The following is a 16,005-nucleotide window of genomic DNA, read 5'->3' on the forward strand; positions in this document are numbered from 1 at the left end:
CCACATGTCACAATAATATCACAAAATGACATTTTCCTTAAGATTTTTTTTCTTTAATTACAAGCTCGCAACATAAATAGTGGGACTGAGAATGGGCTTAAGCCCACTTAGCCAGCAACATTGTGTAATCTCTGTGTTGTTAGTGGTAGTCCTGGTGTGGTTCAAGCATCCAGAGCTTGAAGGGAAAAGCTTGATGGGAAAAGTTGAATTGGGATTATCAGTCAAAATTAAAATATCCAAACCAACTTTGGGGTGAGGTAGACTCTGCAAGACTGTATGTCCTAAGTGAGGTTATAAACTAAAAGAAAAAGCAGCTGCAGAATATTTGAGTAAGTCCGCACTAATTCAGAATATCTTTCAATGGCCAGGACCTCAGCAAAAAAGCTTCCTTTCCTGATTACACCTCCCAGGCTCTGACGGGGAAGCGAAAAAAATCTCACCTTCTCACTCTTGCAAATACATCTCTTTTAGTATGATATATAATACACAAGCCTAGGCAATGAAAAGCAAAAAGGACTTAAGGAGGATATTTTTTTTCTCCATTTTATCTCCAAATCAGGAGAGTTCCAGCCTGGAAGAACTGTTAAAATGACATGAAATTCATAGCCTGAATGGTAGTCTGGAATCTGTCTCTGCACAACTTTCAAAGGAGATTTTTTCCTTAAGAAAAGACACCCGCACAGATTTATCCAAATCAGCAGAGTCTAAGAAAACAAATAAATTAAATTTTGTAATATTTCTTACCATGATACCAGTGTGAATCATTATGTAATGCACAGTTTGAGTAACATCAGCTGCATGGATCAAATTGTGATACGGATTTTTGTATTTGCTGTAACCAACTTCAAGAGCTTCAGCAAAAGAAATAAGATTTGGAACAGGGATCTGGGGGCAAGTAAAAATTAAAATAAATGGTTTTTTCCCTGCAACAGCTGCAAAATTAATCACACAATAAATAAATCACAAATAAATATAACATAGAACTAGTTAACAATCAAAGCAGAATTTAAAATGTAAAGGTCTAATAAATGACATGTCTCAGGCACTCTTCATCCAATTCCTGTAGACTTTATATCCCTCTACATATACCATGCACAGGATGTGGTTATTGTACAAGAGACTGCAGAGTTATCAACCAATTAGTTTTCAAGACATGTGTTTGTCTGTCTGTCTATACCAGGAAAGCACAGATCGCTCATATAATAAAGGCACGACAGACAGGAGTCTAATAATAGGATTATCTCCTTTTCTTCACCAGTTTTACCTTGCCTGAGACAAGATTTCCTTAAATCTCATAGTATGACTTCCCTTCTTCTCTTCCTCCAAGCAATGTATGAAACACACATAATATCTAGTCCTATTCATTTCCCCATTAGGATGGTTTTGGCTGGAGTAGTTTTCTTCACAATAGCTAGTATGCGGCTACATTTTGGATTTATGCTGGAAACAGTATTGGTAACATAGTGGTCTTTTAGCACTGAGCAGTGCTTACACTGTGCCAAGGCTTTTCTGCAACTCACCTTGCCCTGCCAGTGAATACACTGGGGGTGCACAATAAGTTGGGAGTGGACACAGTTGGGACAGCTGATCCCAACTCAGCAAAGGGATATTCCACACCATAGGATGTCATGCTCAGCAATAAAACTAGGGGGACGTTGGCAGCGGGGCCACTGCTCAGGAACTGACTGGCCATCAGTCAGTTGGTGGTAAGCAATTGTTTTTGTTTACATCACTTCTCTTTCCTGAGCTTTATTTATCTCTTTTTTCCCATTTCATAACTATTTTGTTGTTATTATATTTTATTTCAACTGTTATCAATCTCAATCCATGGGTTTTCTCATTTTTACCCTTCAAATTCCCTTCCCTACCATCCTGCTGATGAGGAGTGAGCAAACAACTGTGTGGTGTTCAGGTCATGGCTGGAGTTAAATCATGACACCCATATCACAAAATGACATTTTCCTTAAGATTTTTTTTCTTTATTTACAAGCTCTGCAACATAAATAGTGGGACTGAGAATGGGCTTAAGCCCACTTAGCCAGCAACATTGTGTAATCTCTGTGTGATAGTCCTGGTGTGGTTCAAGCATCCAGAGCTTGAAGGGAAAAGTTTGATGGGAAAAGTTGAATTGGGATTATCAGTTAAAATTAAAATATCCAAACCAGCTTTGGAGTGAGGCAGCCTCTTCAAAAGGAGCATGGAGTTTTGCACCTGAGAGATTTTGAAACTGTAATGAAATGTAAGATAAATTTGCCATTTTGACCGATTTTTTATCTTAGCCTTTCAAAGCTGGTTCTAAATACTCCATATTGTATTGCAACATTCTGTAAACACCATTGAAAAGCAGCCTTCTCTTTATAATCTCCCAAGTTAGTTAAGAGAGGAAGGTTCACCTGAAACCCTTGCACAGTGGTTGGCAACGTGTTATGATCTAGATCATGCAAAAAGTACTTAGCATTAACTACAGTTTTCCGCCTTTTCAGGAATCTTTGATCTATGAAGCTGGGACACTGATTCAGTACTGCTGAGTAAATAAGCTGTATATTTAATATATTTATTTAATGCTTACAGTATTTAGCTGCTCACTACAAATATCCCCTACCAGATTGACTTGACATGGGTCTACATAGCTTTCCAATTTGCCATATTCCTTGAAATTCTGCACTAGATTGTACAATAAAAAATAATTTCAAATATATCTTGGCTGTCTTGTATTTTAAATTTGACATACTTCTTTTGCATACATATTTTATCTCTGTCTAATTTCTGACCTTGAAACGGCTCAAAAGGTCATATCGGGTAAACAGCTCATACATCATAAATTTCAGACTGTGCTCTCCACTTGCTTCATTTAGGGCAAATACGTCAAAAGACCATTTATCAACATCCTGTAGATGAGGAGAAAAGAAAAAAATATATAACATTTCCATCTGTTTAAGTAGGTTTCCAGTTAATCACTGGAAAAGATATTTTTGGGATTTTGGGAGGAAAGGGAGAGAGTTTGGTGAAGTTTATTTGTCCAACTCTTTCAAACTCCTACCGTAGGTAATACATTAATGACTCTTTCAATATTGACTGTGAAAATAGTTGTGTTAGATATGAACAAAATACATGTATTCTAACCTATGAAACTTCAAATCAGATGACTTAATCTTTCAAATTTAACATTCTGCTACAGATAGTCTATAGACTCTCATGGAGCTAAATGTGAATACTCATCATTTAATTAGGCTAATATGCAAAGCTGTTAAGATTGTAGTCATATAGCACACTGAGAATAATCTAACAGTGCTTGACTTTCAGAGAGAAAGGTGAGGTACTACATTTTCAAGAAATACCATCTTTTAATTGCATACATGGCCACAGGAACTTTACTACTCTAAAAGATTGTCTCTTAGGTGAAGTACAGTAATGCCTAAAATTTTCAGAAAATATTGTATTTGTTCCATCAGCTGCAGCTTCTTTTGATAGCACTATCTCAATACTACTCATTTTTCTTTCCTAAAAAGGAAACAAATGCTGCTGAGACACTGATTACTATACCACTGGGAGCTCATAAAACCATGTCTCACATTTCAATAAAAATTCCTATACAAATTTCATGCTATTACTCTAAAAACATCGAAATGAAATCTCAACTAATCAGTGAAATGATAAACATAATCATATGCAATTTGTAAATCTTTAACTATTAATTTCTCCTTTCTGTTCTCTGTTCTCTGTGTTCAGTTATGTAGTACTATGTCTAGAGTATTTGGTTCTGTAGTACTATGTCTAGAGTATGTTCAGTAGAAAAATATATTCATTTCATTCTAAAAGTCACTAAACATAAACATAAATATGTTAAAAATCCATAATGATTAAATCTATTTTACCTTAAATGTTACTATCACTTCTGCTGGGTAAGCCAAACCAACCATGCTAGAAGTTCTTCGATACATCCTAAAAGAACAAATAAAATTTTAAAGGAATAGGACTTCTTTAAAATTTACTCTAACAATTTTTTTTCTTTTTTTTTTTTTAAATTTACATCCCATAGTTTGTGAAATAACACTAAGCTACTTAAGAGTCTGATTCCAAAGATGAAATGAGCCTTTTTATGGACATAGGAGCAAATCTCTTTGCTGTTATATTACTCTTTTGTGTTAGTGCAGTCTGGTATATTTTAGTGTATAAGTTTCAAATCCATAAATTTCATTCCCAGATTTTTCCAAAGACTAGGAGATTTCATATAAATTTAGGGGTTTCATCTGGATTTCTGTATAGAAAAACAGAGTGACTGCAGAAATTGAAACTTAAATTCTGTCTCAAAGACTGGCTTCAGGTTCATCCGACCACTTAAGGGATCTTCAATGATAGACTCTGGTTAAATGCAGCATTTGCTGTAATAAGAAAAAAAAATTCTCACCTTTCTACAAAAATCCCAGCCTGTACAGCATGAACAATGCTTCGGAATTTGGGCTTTTCTTCCGGTCTCCTCTTCACTATTCCCATTTCCCTTGTGAATGTAGAAGCTAACCAGTCCCGCACTTCCAGCGGGACCGAATCCGACTGGATGTCAGAGAGCTCATCTTCAGTGTCCAAAAGCTTTCTACAGAAAAAAAAAAAAAATATACAAGGTAATCAAGAAGACAGCAGACTGGAGTGAAAAAAATATGGACAGGTAAACAGTAAATGAAACTTGATTTAACGGTAGTAGAGATTGTCTATAGAATTGACTCAGCGCATGACTAAATTCTACTTCTGTTTCTCTGGTAGACATATTGAGGCCACTAAGAAGATGGGCACAGCATATATCTTTCTTCTCTCCTGCTGCTCTCATTCCAGAAGGTAAAAGATACTAAAATGCAACATATTCAAGTAAAGCCAAGAGATGTTTTCTACAAAGATGTCACAACTATGGTGGATTGAAGTGCAGTCAATGATTTAAAATATCCTGAGACATCTAAAACACTGGCTAACATGAACATCTATAGAAAGAGGAGTTGATGCTATAACTGAAAACACCAGTAGTCCATCTGATCTGTCCTCCAAAATGGTACAAGAAAAATGTTGGATACTTACATGCAAAGTAAATGATATTACATAGCAATGGTGTGGTGAGAGCATTTCAATAAAGACTCTTTATATATGTTCATCATGTTATTCCAGTACAATAAAGGTATTAAAGAGATTTTATTCCTTCTGTGTTGAGCTCTGTGTTCCTATTGAAGACAGGCAGCAAAATCATAGCAGTAAAGTTATTACAAAAGATTGGATTGCAAGTCAGCTTTCACAGTTCTTACTTTTTCAAAAACTTAGAAAAGTTATATACACCTGCTGCAAAATAGAGTAAGTATTAAAGGAAAAAAACTTTGCTCCAATAAATCTGAATTGGAGGACATCAATTTATTTTGAAGAAGCATGTAAATAAATATTCTCTTAAAAGAGACTTAATGCTTCAGTTCTACACTTCCATAAACCTACCAGATATAGAAACATCTACTTTTTCGTGCTTTTATTTGCCCGTATCACTCAGTCTGCTGGGGTTTTCCAAGAACCTAATGTCTTCTTTAGTCAAGTAAGTTTTTCTTCACATAATTATGCAATAAACTCCAGATTTAGAAATATAAGTAAAGCATGTCAGCCTTAAAAAATATTTTATTAGAAGTGGTACAAATTGAACTGCAGACATTATTTGATTGCAGAGGTTCATTTCTCTACTGCTGTCTTTCTGAAACTGTTCAGGTTTGTGTGAATTTGACACAAAGCAATGATGGACAACATATTTTTGCGAGTGATTTTCTTATCAGACAATCCGCTTGTCAGGCTAAAATTTAAGTCTCTTCTGAGTGAGAAGAATTTCTGTGGAATATATTTGGTGAGAATTCGTCTAACAGCATTTGCAGATGGGTATTTGAGAGAGGAAAATTACCACTTTCTTTTCCATTTTCATGTTGTCACCTTTCCACTGTCTTTTCTTTCTACTCTTAGCATAACACTATTTCCTCTATTTGTGCACTTTCTCATCACATTTATTCGGCAGCTCTTTCACACATTTCACTTTCTATTTCTCTTCTTCAACATTTTAAAACCTTGCCTAATCCAGGTGTTTTTGGCATACAGAGGAACTGAGGAGCAATATAGATGATGAAGAATAGCCTGAATATAGTAAATATATGTAAATATATTTACTGTAAATATAACACTATCTGAGGTAATCTAGAAAGAAAGCATGATGCCAGAAGTGTCATTGAAATTATTGGTGAACAGTGACTGTAGCATATTTGTTCTCATCTGTCCTGTTCTCAATTTCAGCAGCTCATGTGGCTGGCAGCATATTTAGTGAGACTTTTGAACTGGGGTTTAGGGAAAAAAACAACATAAAATGCCCCCAACAACACCAATGTTTACTGAAAGAATAGAAGAAACATTCCTATTTTCTGGAGACATAGAATTACCAGGCGAGGAAGGGAGCAGAATGGACAAGAATTACGAATATTTTTGACAGTAGGCCACAGGCCAAAAGTCAGTAATTTGTTCTGGAGGAGCAGGACTTGTGTAGAGGAAAGGATTTGGGAAAATTATCGTGCAAAACTGAACCAAGGCTGAGATTGACCATAGGTCCAAAGCAATACATTGATTTTATTCCCTAAATTAAAACCTGTAACAGTCCACTTAAATCCAGTCTAACATTGTTATTAAATATACCTGCAGAGATCAGTACATTTATATTTCTGAGGAGTATTTGACATTTGATGTATTTGTAGTATAATCAGGAATAAACCTTATAATCCCTAAACCACATTTTTGTAACTATTCCAACCATTGCTCAAATGAGATGAAGTTATTCCAGTGATAGAAGAACCATGGCATTACGCTGCCACAAAACACGTAACAGAGATATTTCACATCACCTGTGCAGCATGAAGCAGAGCCCTACATCAGTTTGCTACAGTCTGACTCAGATCTGAAGTCCTGAGCTCTGAAAATATGAGCTGGCAAGACACCCTGCGGTTTCTCTAACCTTTTTAACCATCCATCTCTAAAAGAGGAGGACTGTTCAATCTGTAAATTACAGTAATAATTTTAAGAAGACAGCACATGGTAAACAGTATTTGAAAAAAGTGTTTTCTTAACTAGTAATTTTCACTGAGACTACTGCTCTCCGATAAGTGGTGACTGAGCAATATGCTATGCAAGAAAGAGATTTTCAGTCTTTGCTTCCTATTTAAATAACTCTGGAAGCAACTTCAACATAGAATTAAATTATAAGCACAGTCCTTTGCATGTACAAGTTATTACAGATCCCTCAACACATAACCTTAGTAACTTCTCAAAAAGAATTATCTCCTTTCAGAAGCCTAGCTCAAACATTAAAGAGGGGAAACAAGGTCCAGTTGTTCATCACATAATCACATATTTTCCATACTTTCCTGACCTTTTGAAGAATAAGATTTATATTGGGGAAAATTACTCATGGCTTATGCCTTGCTAAAAATGGCCTTTAGATTTACTAATGACTGCCATTCTTCTATAATTACAGGGACAGGGCTACACATCTGAAAAAATTGTCAGATTGACATATAATTTGATGGTAGTTTTATTTAGGAAGAGAAATAAATTAGGCTATATATTACACCTTATAAACTATGCTTAATTATATATTAAACTAGTCATAGTTTATTCAATCCAACGTTCAACTCATTTCGTAGTTTGTAACTTTTGTCAACTTTTATTCAACTATTTATACTTTCATTATAAAATAGAATATTTCCACTATATTTCCATGAGTATACATACATATTGTGTATTCTGTAAAACACATCTGATTGTTCACCTTTTACTTGCTCATTGACAAAAAGCTTCTTTAAAATAACTCAAAGTAAGATTTTATGTAGAGACATAAAAACATGAAATTGTTTTTCAGTAATTTTACTTACACTTTACAAAATGCACACACACACACACACATATATATATAAGTTTTACCAAATGTAAGAAAAAGAATCTTAGCAGAAGTATCAGAACTTGTACACATTAACCAGAAGTACTAAGAGTACTTCAGCACTTACATTACAGTAAGGGCTGAAATCATATTTTCTACCCAATGACAACCAGGTTTTGACTGGCCACTACCTTTTTTTTTTTAACCAGGATCTTGTTCTTTTTATAGTGAAACACTTTGCATATGATTTTCTGGCCCTTAGTATAGTACTGTAGTCACTTCAGTGAATGCATCAAGTGCAGCAACAGAGCTCCCATGTGTCTGTCTTTTGTGCTGTTAACTGTTTCTGTCCAAACTTAACCATGTGGATGATTCTTTGAGTAGACATATTGTCACATCACTCTGATGTAACCACTGAACATTCTGACATAATTTATTTGAATAAATTCTGCAGGACAACATGGTTTATAATTAGTGGGAAAAATGTAATCGGTGTATATCCAGAACATTTTAATTTCTGAGCGTGTATATTACTGTTATTTTAATTTATACCTCCTTACAGCTGACAACTTTCCACAACTTCAGTAAAATCAGGGAATTAATAGGAAGTTATTAGTGTTTGGCTTTTGCATAATGAAATTTTTGCAAGATTTCGCAATATGTAAACTTTTACAGAAATAAAAAAATCTCATTGGATAAATTAATGAGCAAAATACTAAGTTATTACAGCTATCAAACTTAAAGCTAGAACACTTGGCTTAGAAAACATTTGGAGTGGAACAGCTGCAAGATCCATAACCTCATCCTCCAAATCACTGAAATTCAGAGACAGTGGGCATTTATTTTCTATTTTAAAGCTATATAGTGTTCCACAAAGTCAATCTCAAAGTAAAACTCTACAGAGATCAAGTCCGTTCAACTGGGAGGTGTGAACTCCAAAATCCTAGTTGAATTAAATAAATGTTAATATACCAATGCATAAACTTTATTTTTTCCCCCTAAAGCTAAGCAGCACCTAAAAATTCTAAGAAACAAAATTAAAAAGTTCAAACTCAATGTGTCATAGAAAGTACTTTTTTTCAACAGAGTCAGAATTTCAGAATTTTCAGTGTCACATATAATTATTTTACTAATATATCACTAGCCTACTAAATAGATGAAATACAAGGAACAGATACATGAGGCAAGGAGAAGAGGAGGCTTAGATTATTTAATTCTATTTATTCCATGAGTAGAACTCCCATTGACAGTTGTGGGTCTAAATGAGATATGGCCCATGGCATTTCAGCTTAGCAATCAGCTAACAGTGTAGTCACAGTACCTAATAACCTGATCTTCTTGTCACAGAACTGTGTTTTTTACCAAGAATAATATTTCAAAATTCAAGTAGTGATAATTTCTAGCTCTCTTAATTTAATCAGAATTTTAAATATACTAATGGATTAGTCAGAAGTATATTTCTTTTCCCTTAGGAATATATCAGATATACTATGAAGGAGAACAAAGAAAAGGAAAATTAAAAAAAAAAAATAGACAATGGTTATGGGAGAAAAAAGCTGTAAGTGCTGATCAGTCATGCTGCCTGACAGAGATGGTGAAAGATTTCCAGAGATGGAAAGATTGAGAAGGAGGTTATTAGCTCACCATTTATTGAATTAATCAAGCCAATGATCAACCTCTTAAGAGTGAATTAATAAAAGACTTCTTCTAGGTTTAGAATGCAGAAGGTAAAGAATTTCTAGTCCAAATAGCCAGTTCACATTTTTACTAATTATTTGAGTTCTAGTATCTCACTAGCTTCCTGAACGAGCATGAATCAATATATTCAATCAATATTTACATCCTCTGTAGTTCACTGCAATTTCCACTAACATCCACTAAGGATTCTCTTCACGTCCACTGAGAAAAAAAAAATTGAAAAAATGATTGAGGTGTATTTTTATTACATAAAGTTCTTTTTCGAGAAAATGATGAATTCACCAACATGCAGCACTCTTAACCTTTGGCATATCCTCAGAAGAATTGTCATCATATTAAGAACTACCAATTAATTACAATAAATGGCAAAGATTCTCGATAAAATACAGTCATTATAACAGCAGACAAGTACTGGAAACATTTGCTCTTGATATGTATGGTCTATTCAGAAATATGGACATACATACCAAGAACCATCAAAGATCTTAAGATTTAGGTCAGGCTATTCAGAATTTTTTTAAAAAAATCATTTTTCAGGAGTACAGTTGTGAGTTGATGTATTTTCATTTTTAAAAATTCAATTACTTTTATGTAGTATTCTGGAAACTCTACAGGGCAATGACCATCTCAATAAATTAACAGCAACAATGTTGAGATAAAAAAATTCAATAACTTCAGAAAAGGGATACAGGTCAGTTGTTAGAACTGAAGAGTTTAGTCAAAAATTATAGTGATTTAGGTGCATTTTTGTACATAATTTTGAAGCTGTTGTAAGCTTCCCTCTCAGAAAAATAAAAAACCGCAAAACAACTTTGGCTTAGTAGAAAAGATTTTAAAGGCTTATTTTAAGCTTTTATAAACGTGGAATATACTGAATTAATCTCAACACAATAAGCTTTTTCTCAATAGCATCTGTTAGAGAAGTATCCTCTGTAGATTCCCTTAATAGATGAACTGAATGATGTCCTTCAAATGTTATGTTTGCTGCTAACAAAGCAACTTCGAACAAAGCACATTTAACCATGGGCTGGCTATGGACAATAATATCCAAGATCATTATTTAACTTCCTGCTTAAATAATGGCCATTTCCAATCTCTTCTCAACTAAGACAGCTCAGGGAGGAATCATACAGACCATAGTTTTCATCTGTCAAAGAATTACCAAGTAAAGCCTTCTATTCCACTTGCTTTATTCTTGTATCGTTAGGCAGATTGTTTTCATTAATATTCCCTGATTTGTTTTAAAAAAGATAATTTTGAGAAGAAATATTATCCAGCTGCTTCAAAATTAATCACACTATCATTCACCAAACACCCCACTGTCCTGTAAATAAAATATTTACTTATTTTAATGTGTAAATGAACAAATCAATTTGTCTTTTAAAAATCTGAACAAATATCTACATCTCTTTGATGAAAAGAATTTAACACTCTCTACCCTTGCACCTCCAGAGCTATTTCCTGGCGTGACCATCTTTGCTGGCTACTCTGAATGAATAATGGTGAATGAATTATCACAATTTCTTGCATAACCAGAGCCTTACAGTAAGCAACACTACGTGATTCACAAAGTCAGCTACATGTTGCATGCTATGGATGAGAATGCAAATATTCCTGTAATGTCAAGCAACAGACTCCTGCTGTAAGATGCTCGGCAGCAGCTGATATAGCACTAGCTTAGAGACTTGCAACAATAAAATGTGAAAATAAAACAGTGCGAGAAATGTAAAAGATGGAGCCTTCACTGACTTGATACTCATTTTAAATACACAGAAGCCACTAAACCTATATTGATGGCTAGAAGAGAGTGAAAGCAAGCTTAGGGGTTTCAAATAGGTATCCCAGTTCCTTATTTTTTAAGATATTAATTACTAGCCTAAGATGGAGCACTGTCATGGACTCAAGTTCTACAGTACTGAAAAACTTGAAAACTTCAAGGAACAACCTTCTCCAGATGGCAAATGTAATCAAATTGCATAATGAAAGCTGCACAAGAACAGGCTACACTGACTGTTCCTCAGCTCAGGATCTCCTGGAAATGTTGAGAATTTCATTTAGTTGCTGGGCTGTTGCTAGGCTCCATTTGCACTTCCGTGACACACGGCTCCTTGAGCACCAGCATCTAGTCAAGGATTTTTTCTTTTCCTCTTCCTTAGGTTTCATAAAAGAAAGATACATGCATGCTAATTCTTGTCACCAATATGTCCATTGTGCACTTTAATGATCACATGGACATTTGGTGAGATGAAATGATGAAAACTATTTACCTTGAAAGTCACATGATCACAATTGAAACTATTGCCTTTTTGTCCAAGATTTGAAGATGTTTGCCTGAGCTTTAAGTCCAGAAACAGTACAAATATTTTGTGTATTACTGGAGTAGTGCACCAGAAAATCAGTATGATCCAAGGTGCTTATTACAACAGTAGTCACCAAGTATGGGTTTAATTACCTCCTTTTTAGCTAATATCATACATATCAGAATGAGTGGTGGTGGTAGTGATGTTATAAGTGCTTTTTCTCAAGAAAACTCTGTTTACCATTGTAATATCACTGAAATACCTTCACTCTTTCCAGAGCTCCCATGAAAACTTACATTGCTAAATTGCCACTTATTCTTAATGAGATTTCCTTTCACTTCATGACTGTAGTACCAACCTCTATTTGTAATTTTGTCTTGTTGAATCGAAGATGTTCAAAGCAATTGACAGCTATATACAACAGATCTATTTCATATATTACTGAAACTTGGTCTCCCATAAGTCAAAATTCTCAAGAGGTTAAAGCTTTTTAATAGGGCATTATATGGTCTAAAACAAATTAAAAACCATGTATGGAATTGAAAGTACACAGACAAATAGTCTCCTGAAATTACATATATTTTCTAAAATATTAAGGCATTTAAAAATGTAATAGACCATAATTGGAAAAAAAAAATCTAATTTTATTCAGAACAACTTAAAAATGTTCTCCACAAGAAGTTTAATTTTTTTTTGTTTATTTGGCTTTATATAATTTTTTTAATCTTCTAATTTCCATCTAGATTTTATTTGACTTATTTTCTTCTCTGTTAGCATGAGTAAAGAGCTGTGTTTATGAGGAACAGAACAGTTGTCATAACTGAATTATCAGGCTATATTTATTTCCTGTTTGACTCTAAATATCCTCTTCCACTACTGTGAGCCAAACGGCAGGTACTAATGGAGAAAATTCTGCAAGATTTGTCAGAATTATTTATAACACCTATTCAGTAAGTTTGAACTTTTTCCACACACAGAAGAGATCTGCTGAGGCTGGAACCGAGAGTTTCACTGATTATTTTCAGCTGACAGTAAACCTTTGCTTCAGCTACCAGATCACTAGATGTCTTTCAAGAAAATGTGTAGTGCAGCTCATTATTATTCAGCACTAAGAGACGCAGCAGTCCTAAAAAGGACTTGTTAAACAAGCTTATTAATTGACATGGGGCCACAGATTACTAAGCTAATAGGAAATCACCACTTACATATGTCTGATTTCTCTGTTCTTTCCAACTTTCTATCAGCTCAGAACCTTTTATATGATATATTGACGGTCATTGCCTCAAACAACTTTTTTGTAAGTTTAGGTTATCCCTACTGTCTATCCCCATTTCTAAGGAGTTTACTCTCAGAACCTCATAAATAAAACTGTTGTTTTATTTCTCTGCTTTTTCCCAAACCCAGATGCATGTATAGAAAGAGCATATATACAAATGAGTATACCTACATTGTTTTTAAAAAGGCTATTTTAATACCAGATTAAAGGCTATATAGTAGAGCAACAGAGTAGTAGACAAAAAGAAAGAGGACCTGAGAATAATACTTTGTACCTTGCTAAAGGGTTTAAATTCTACAGCCATTTCCAGATGATTGTAGCACTATAAAAATTCAAGGTGCCATCAGCTTACACATTTGCATGTACTTCTACGTGCACACACAACTTTTTAGAATAATAGGGGCTTTCCAAACAACTCAAATGAAGCTATAATTTATAGAAAGAAAATGTGTGTCTCCTACTATACGAAATTTGAACTGATAACTGAAAAAAGATAAGGATTACAAAGAGAAAAGTGGTTTTGCTGGGCTAATGTGTGAGATTAAATATTTAAGTAGTGTAAATGATTCTCTGGACCTGTGGAACAGGCCAAGCTCTTCCTTGATCCTTGGCTGCATTAATGAATATTCTCTGTGAGATACCTTGTATTTGAATCTCTTTGTAAACTTTAGCTTTGATTTTTCTTTTTACTTTTTTCATCTCTGTGCCTCTGAAGAATTGCAGAAGATCCTTTTGCAATAGGTTTGAGACTATTGGTGAGGTTATTTTATTATGCTATTTAATAGGATGTATGTCATAAAAGATGTGTCAGGAGGATGCCCCTAACCAACAGTCTGCCAGTTGCTATTCCTAATCTGACTGTAGAGGTGCTTAAGAGGGCTTTCTCTTAGCTGTTATTGAAGTCTGTCTCCCAGGGAAGGGGAACACAGGGAAGAACACAACCAACAGGATTCAGTTTTAGGTAGCTGGTTGAAGCTGAGATCTTCTTCTGCTTAGACATGGAAGCAATGGATCAAAAATTCATCACCACAAAATCCAGGACTTGAGCTTGGGCTTAAAACAGAAAACATGGGTATTTTCACGTGAGCTGCAGAAATTCTGTTCTGAATCTTTGGGTCTAAGCCTGCATGACTTTGTACCTTGTAGAACAAAGCAGCACTAAACTTTCCACTTTATAAGAGAAATCTGAGGAACTATTATACCTTGTAAAGCATGCAACTTCCTTCTGGGACTTAGTTAATATAAATAATTTGTACTCAGATGGTTTTCTCATTGCTTTACTCAGTGTATTAATTGTTATTACTCTAGTTAATAAAAGTAATTTGTACTCAGATGGTTTTCTCATTGCTTTACTCAGTGTATTAATTGTTATTACTCTGTACTATAGCAATTACTTTTATTCATACAGCAACATATATGTAAGAAACTTTGCAATGTATAAAAGCATCTGTTTAGGCTCAGCAGGAATTGGACATTCTGCTTATGATCTAAGCTATTATTTTGAGTCTACTAAAGAGTTCAGTTAACTCAGTTTCAGACTCCCAACAGCGGTACCTCTGTGCAGGAGGTGGGAAGAAAAAGAAATAAATCCACACAAGCTAATTCCAGTCTCTATTGCCATTTGACTCAAACATGCACTGCTTTTCTCTTTTAAGGATTAGCTTCCCAGAAGCTGGAGGTACTTTCTTTTTGTGTTTATCTTTAAAAGTTTTAGTGTAGATTTAGACTACAGGATATTGGTTATGCTATTTAAAATGTGATTATCTCTGCAGTTTGTTGTGCAAAAGTTTTCTATGAAATTACCAGTGGCAACCACAGGCTCTCTCTGTTACACAATAAATACCTTAATTTACAAATAGTTTTTAATGAGAAAGTGTCAAAATTTAAAACAGTATTATACATTATATTGTATAATTCAGAAGTGAAGGTTCAGCCTGTATTTCTAGCATAAATTTAACATGAAGATCACAGATTAAAAAAAAATGCATCACTCTGAGTCTGAATTTTATGAAGACTGTGTTAGACCAAGGAAGAGAAATTAAAAAAATCCAACAATCAAACATCACAAACTAAAATGAAGAATATGGGGTATAAAATGCAAACCATTATAAATAAAAGAATAAAAGTTGAAAAGGAGTTTTCATTAAAGCAATTTCATTTTTAACTATTACTTACAGCATAAGTAACACGGTTAAGAAAAATGGTTTACGTCTACATACTTATACTTCAGAAAAATAGATGTAGGTATGCAAATAGACACATAAACGGTATACTTAATCCATATTTATATAAAGAACACTAGCAAAATTTTGTAGGTTTACAGACTCTGAGGTTGCTTTGGAGAACAGAAGCATTCAATAAATTAGTGTGAAAAAAAGATACCTGTCTCAGGTATTACCTTTCTGACTTAGTTCAGTGAAAAATCAGATAATTCTGCAAAATATTGGATGCAATAAATAAGTAGGATTAAACGTATCGATCATATAATGCCCCTAGGATTAAGAAAAGAGCCTGAGGAATACAAAATAATTCCAAACCACTATAAATTTCTATACATTTATTTTCATTTTGGCAATTTAATAATCCTATTCTGGAGTCCCATAATGGCAATTAGCTGATTTAAAGGTTTGTTTACAGTAAAAATAATGTGTATGGTGCTACTACTTAGAAAGAGCTATGAATACTATATCCATTTAATAGTAGTCTTTGGAAAGTGTATGGTAGGAATGATCTGTGGTTGATGTCCTCGTTCCCTATGCAGTTTTGACACAGATCTCATGGTTATTAATGCAAAAATGCTGAAG

The 16,005-nt window shown here is 34.2% G+C and overlaps 1 protein-coding gene across 1 annotated transcript in view; it reads right to left on the reverse strand.

The window, feature by feature from the left end:
- Positions 1-16,005, reverse strand: part of PDE1A (phosphodiesterase 1A) — a 58,207-nt gene that overhangs the window by 40,425 nt on the left and 1,777 nt on the right. Inside the window, exons 2-5 of the mRNA XM_062004542.1 lie at positions 4,409-4,591; positions 3,876-3,942; positions 2,772-2,888; positions 745-885 (exon numbers count right to left, since the gene is read on the reverse strand). Coding sequence (XP_061860526.1) covers positions 745-885; positions 2,772-2,888; positions 3,876-3,942; positions 4,409-4,494 — 411 coding nt within the window. The 5' untranslated portion in view covers positions 4,495-4,591. The remainder of the gene's footprint in view (positions 1-744; positions 886-2,771; positions 2,889-3,875; positions 3,943-4,408; positions 4,592-16,005) is intronic.

Source organism: Colius striatus, chromosome 11 (genome assembly GCF_028858725.1).
Source record: "Colius striatus isolate bColStr4 chromosome 11, bColStr4.1.hap1, whole genome shotgun sequence".
NCBI lineage: Eukaryota > Metazoa > Chordata > Aves > Coliiformes > Coliidae > Colius > Colius striatus.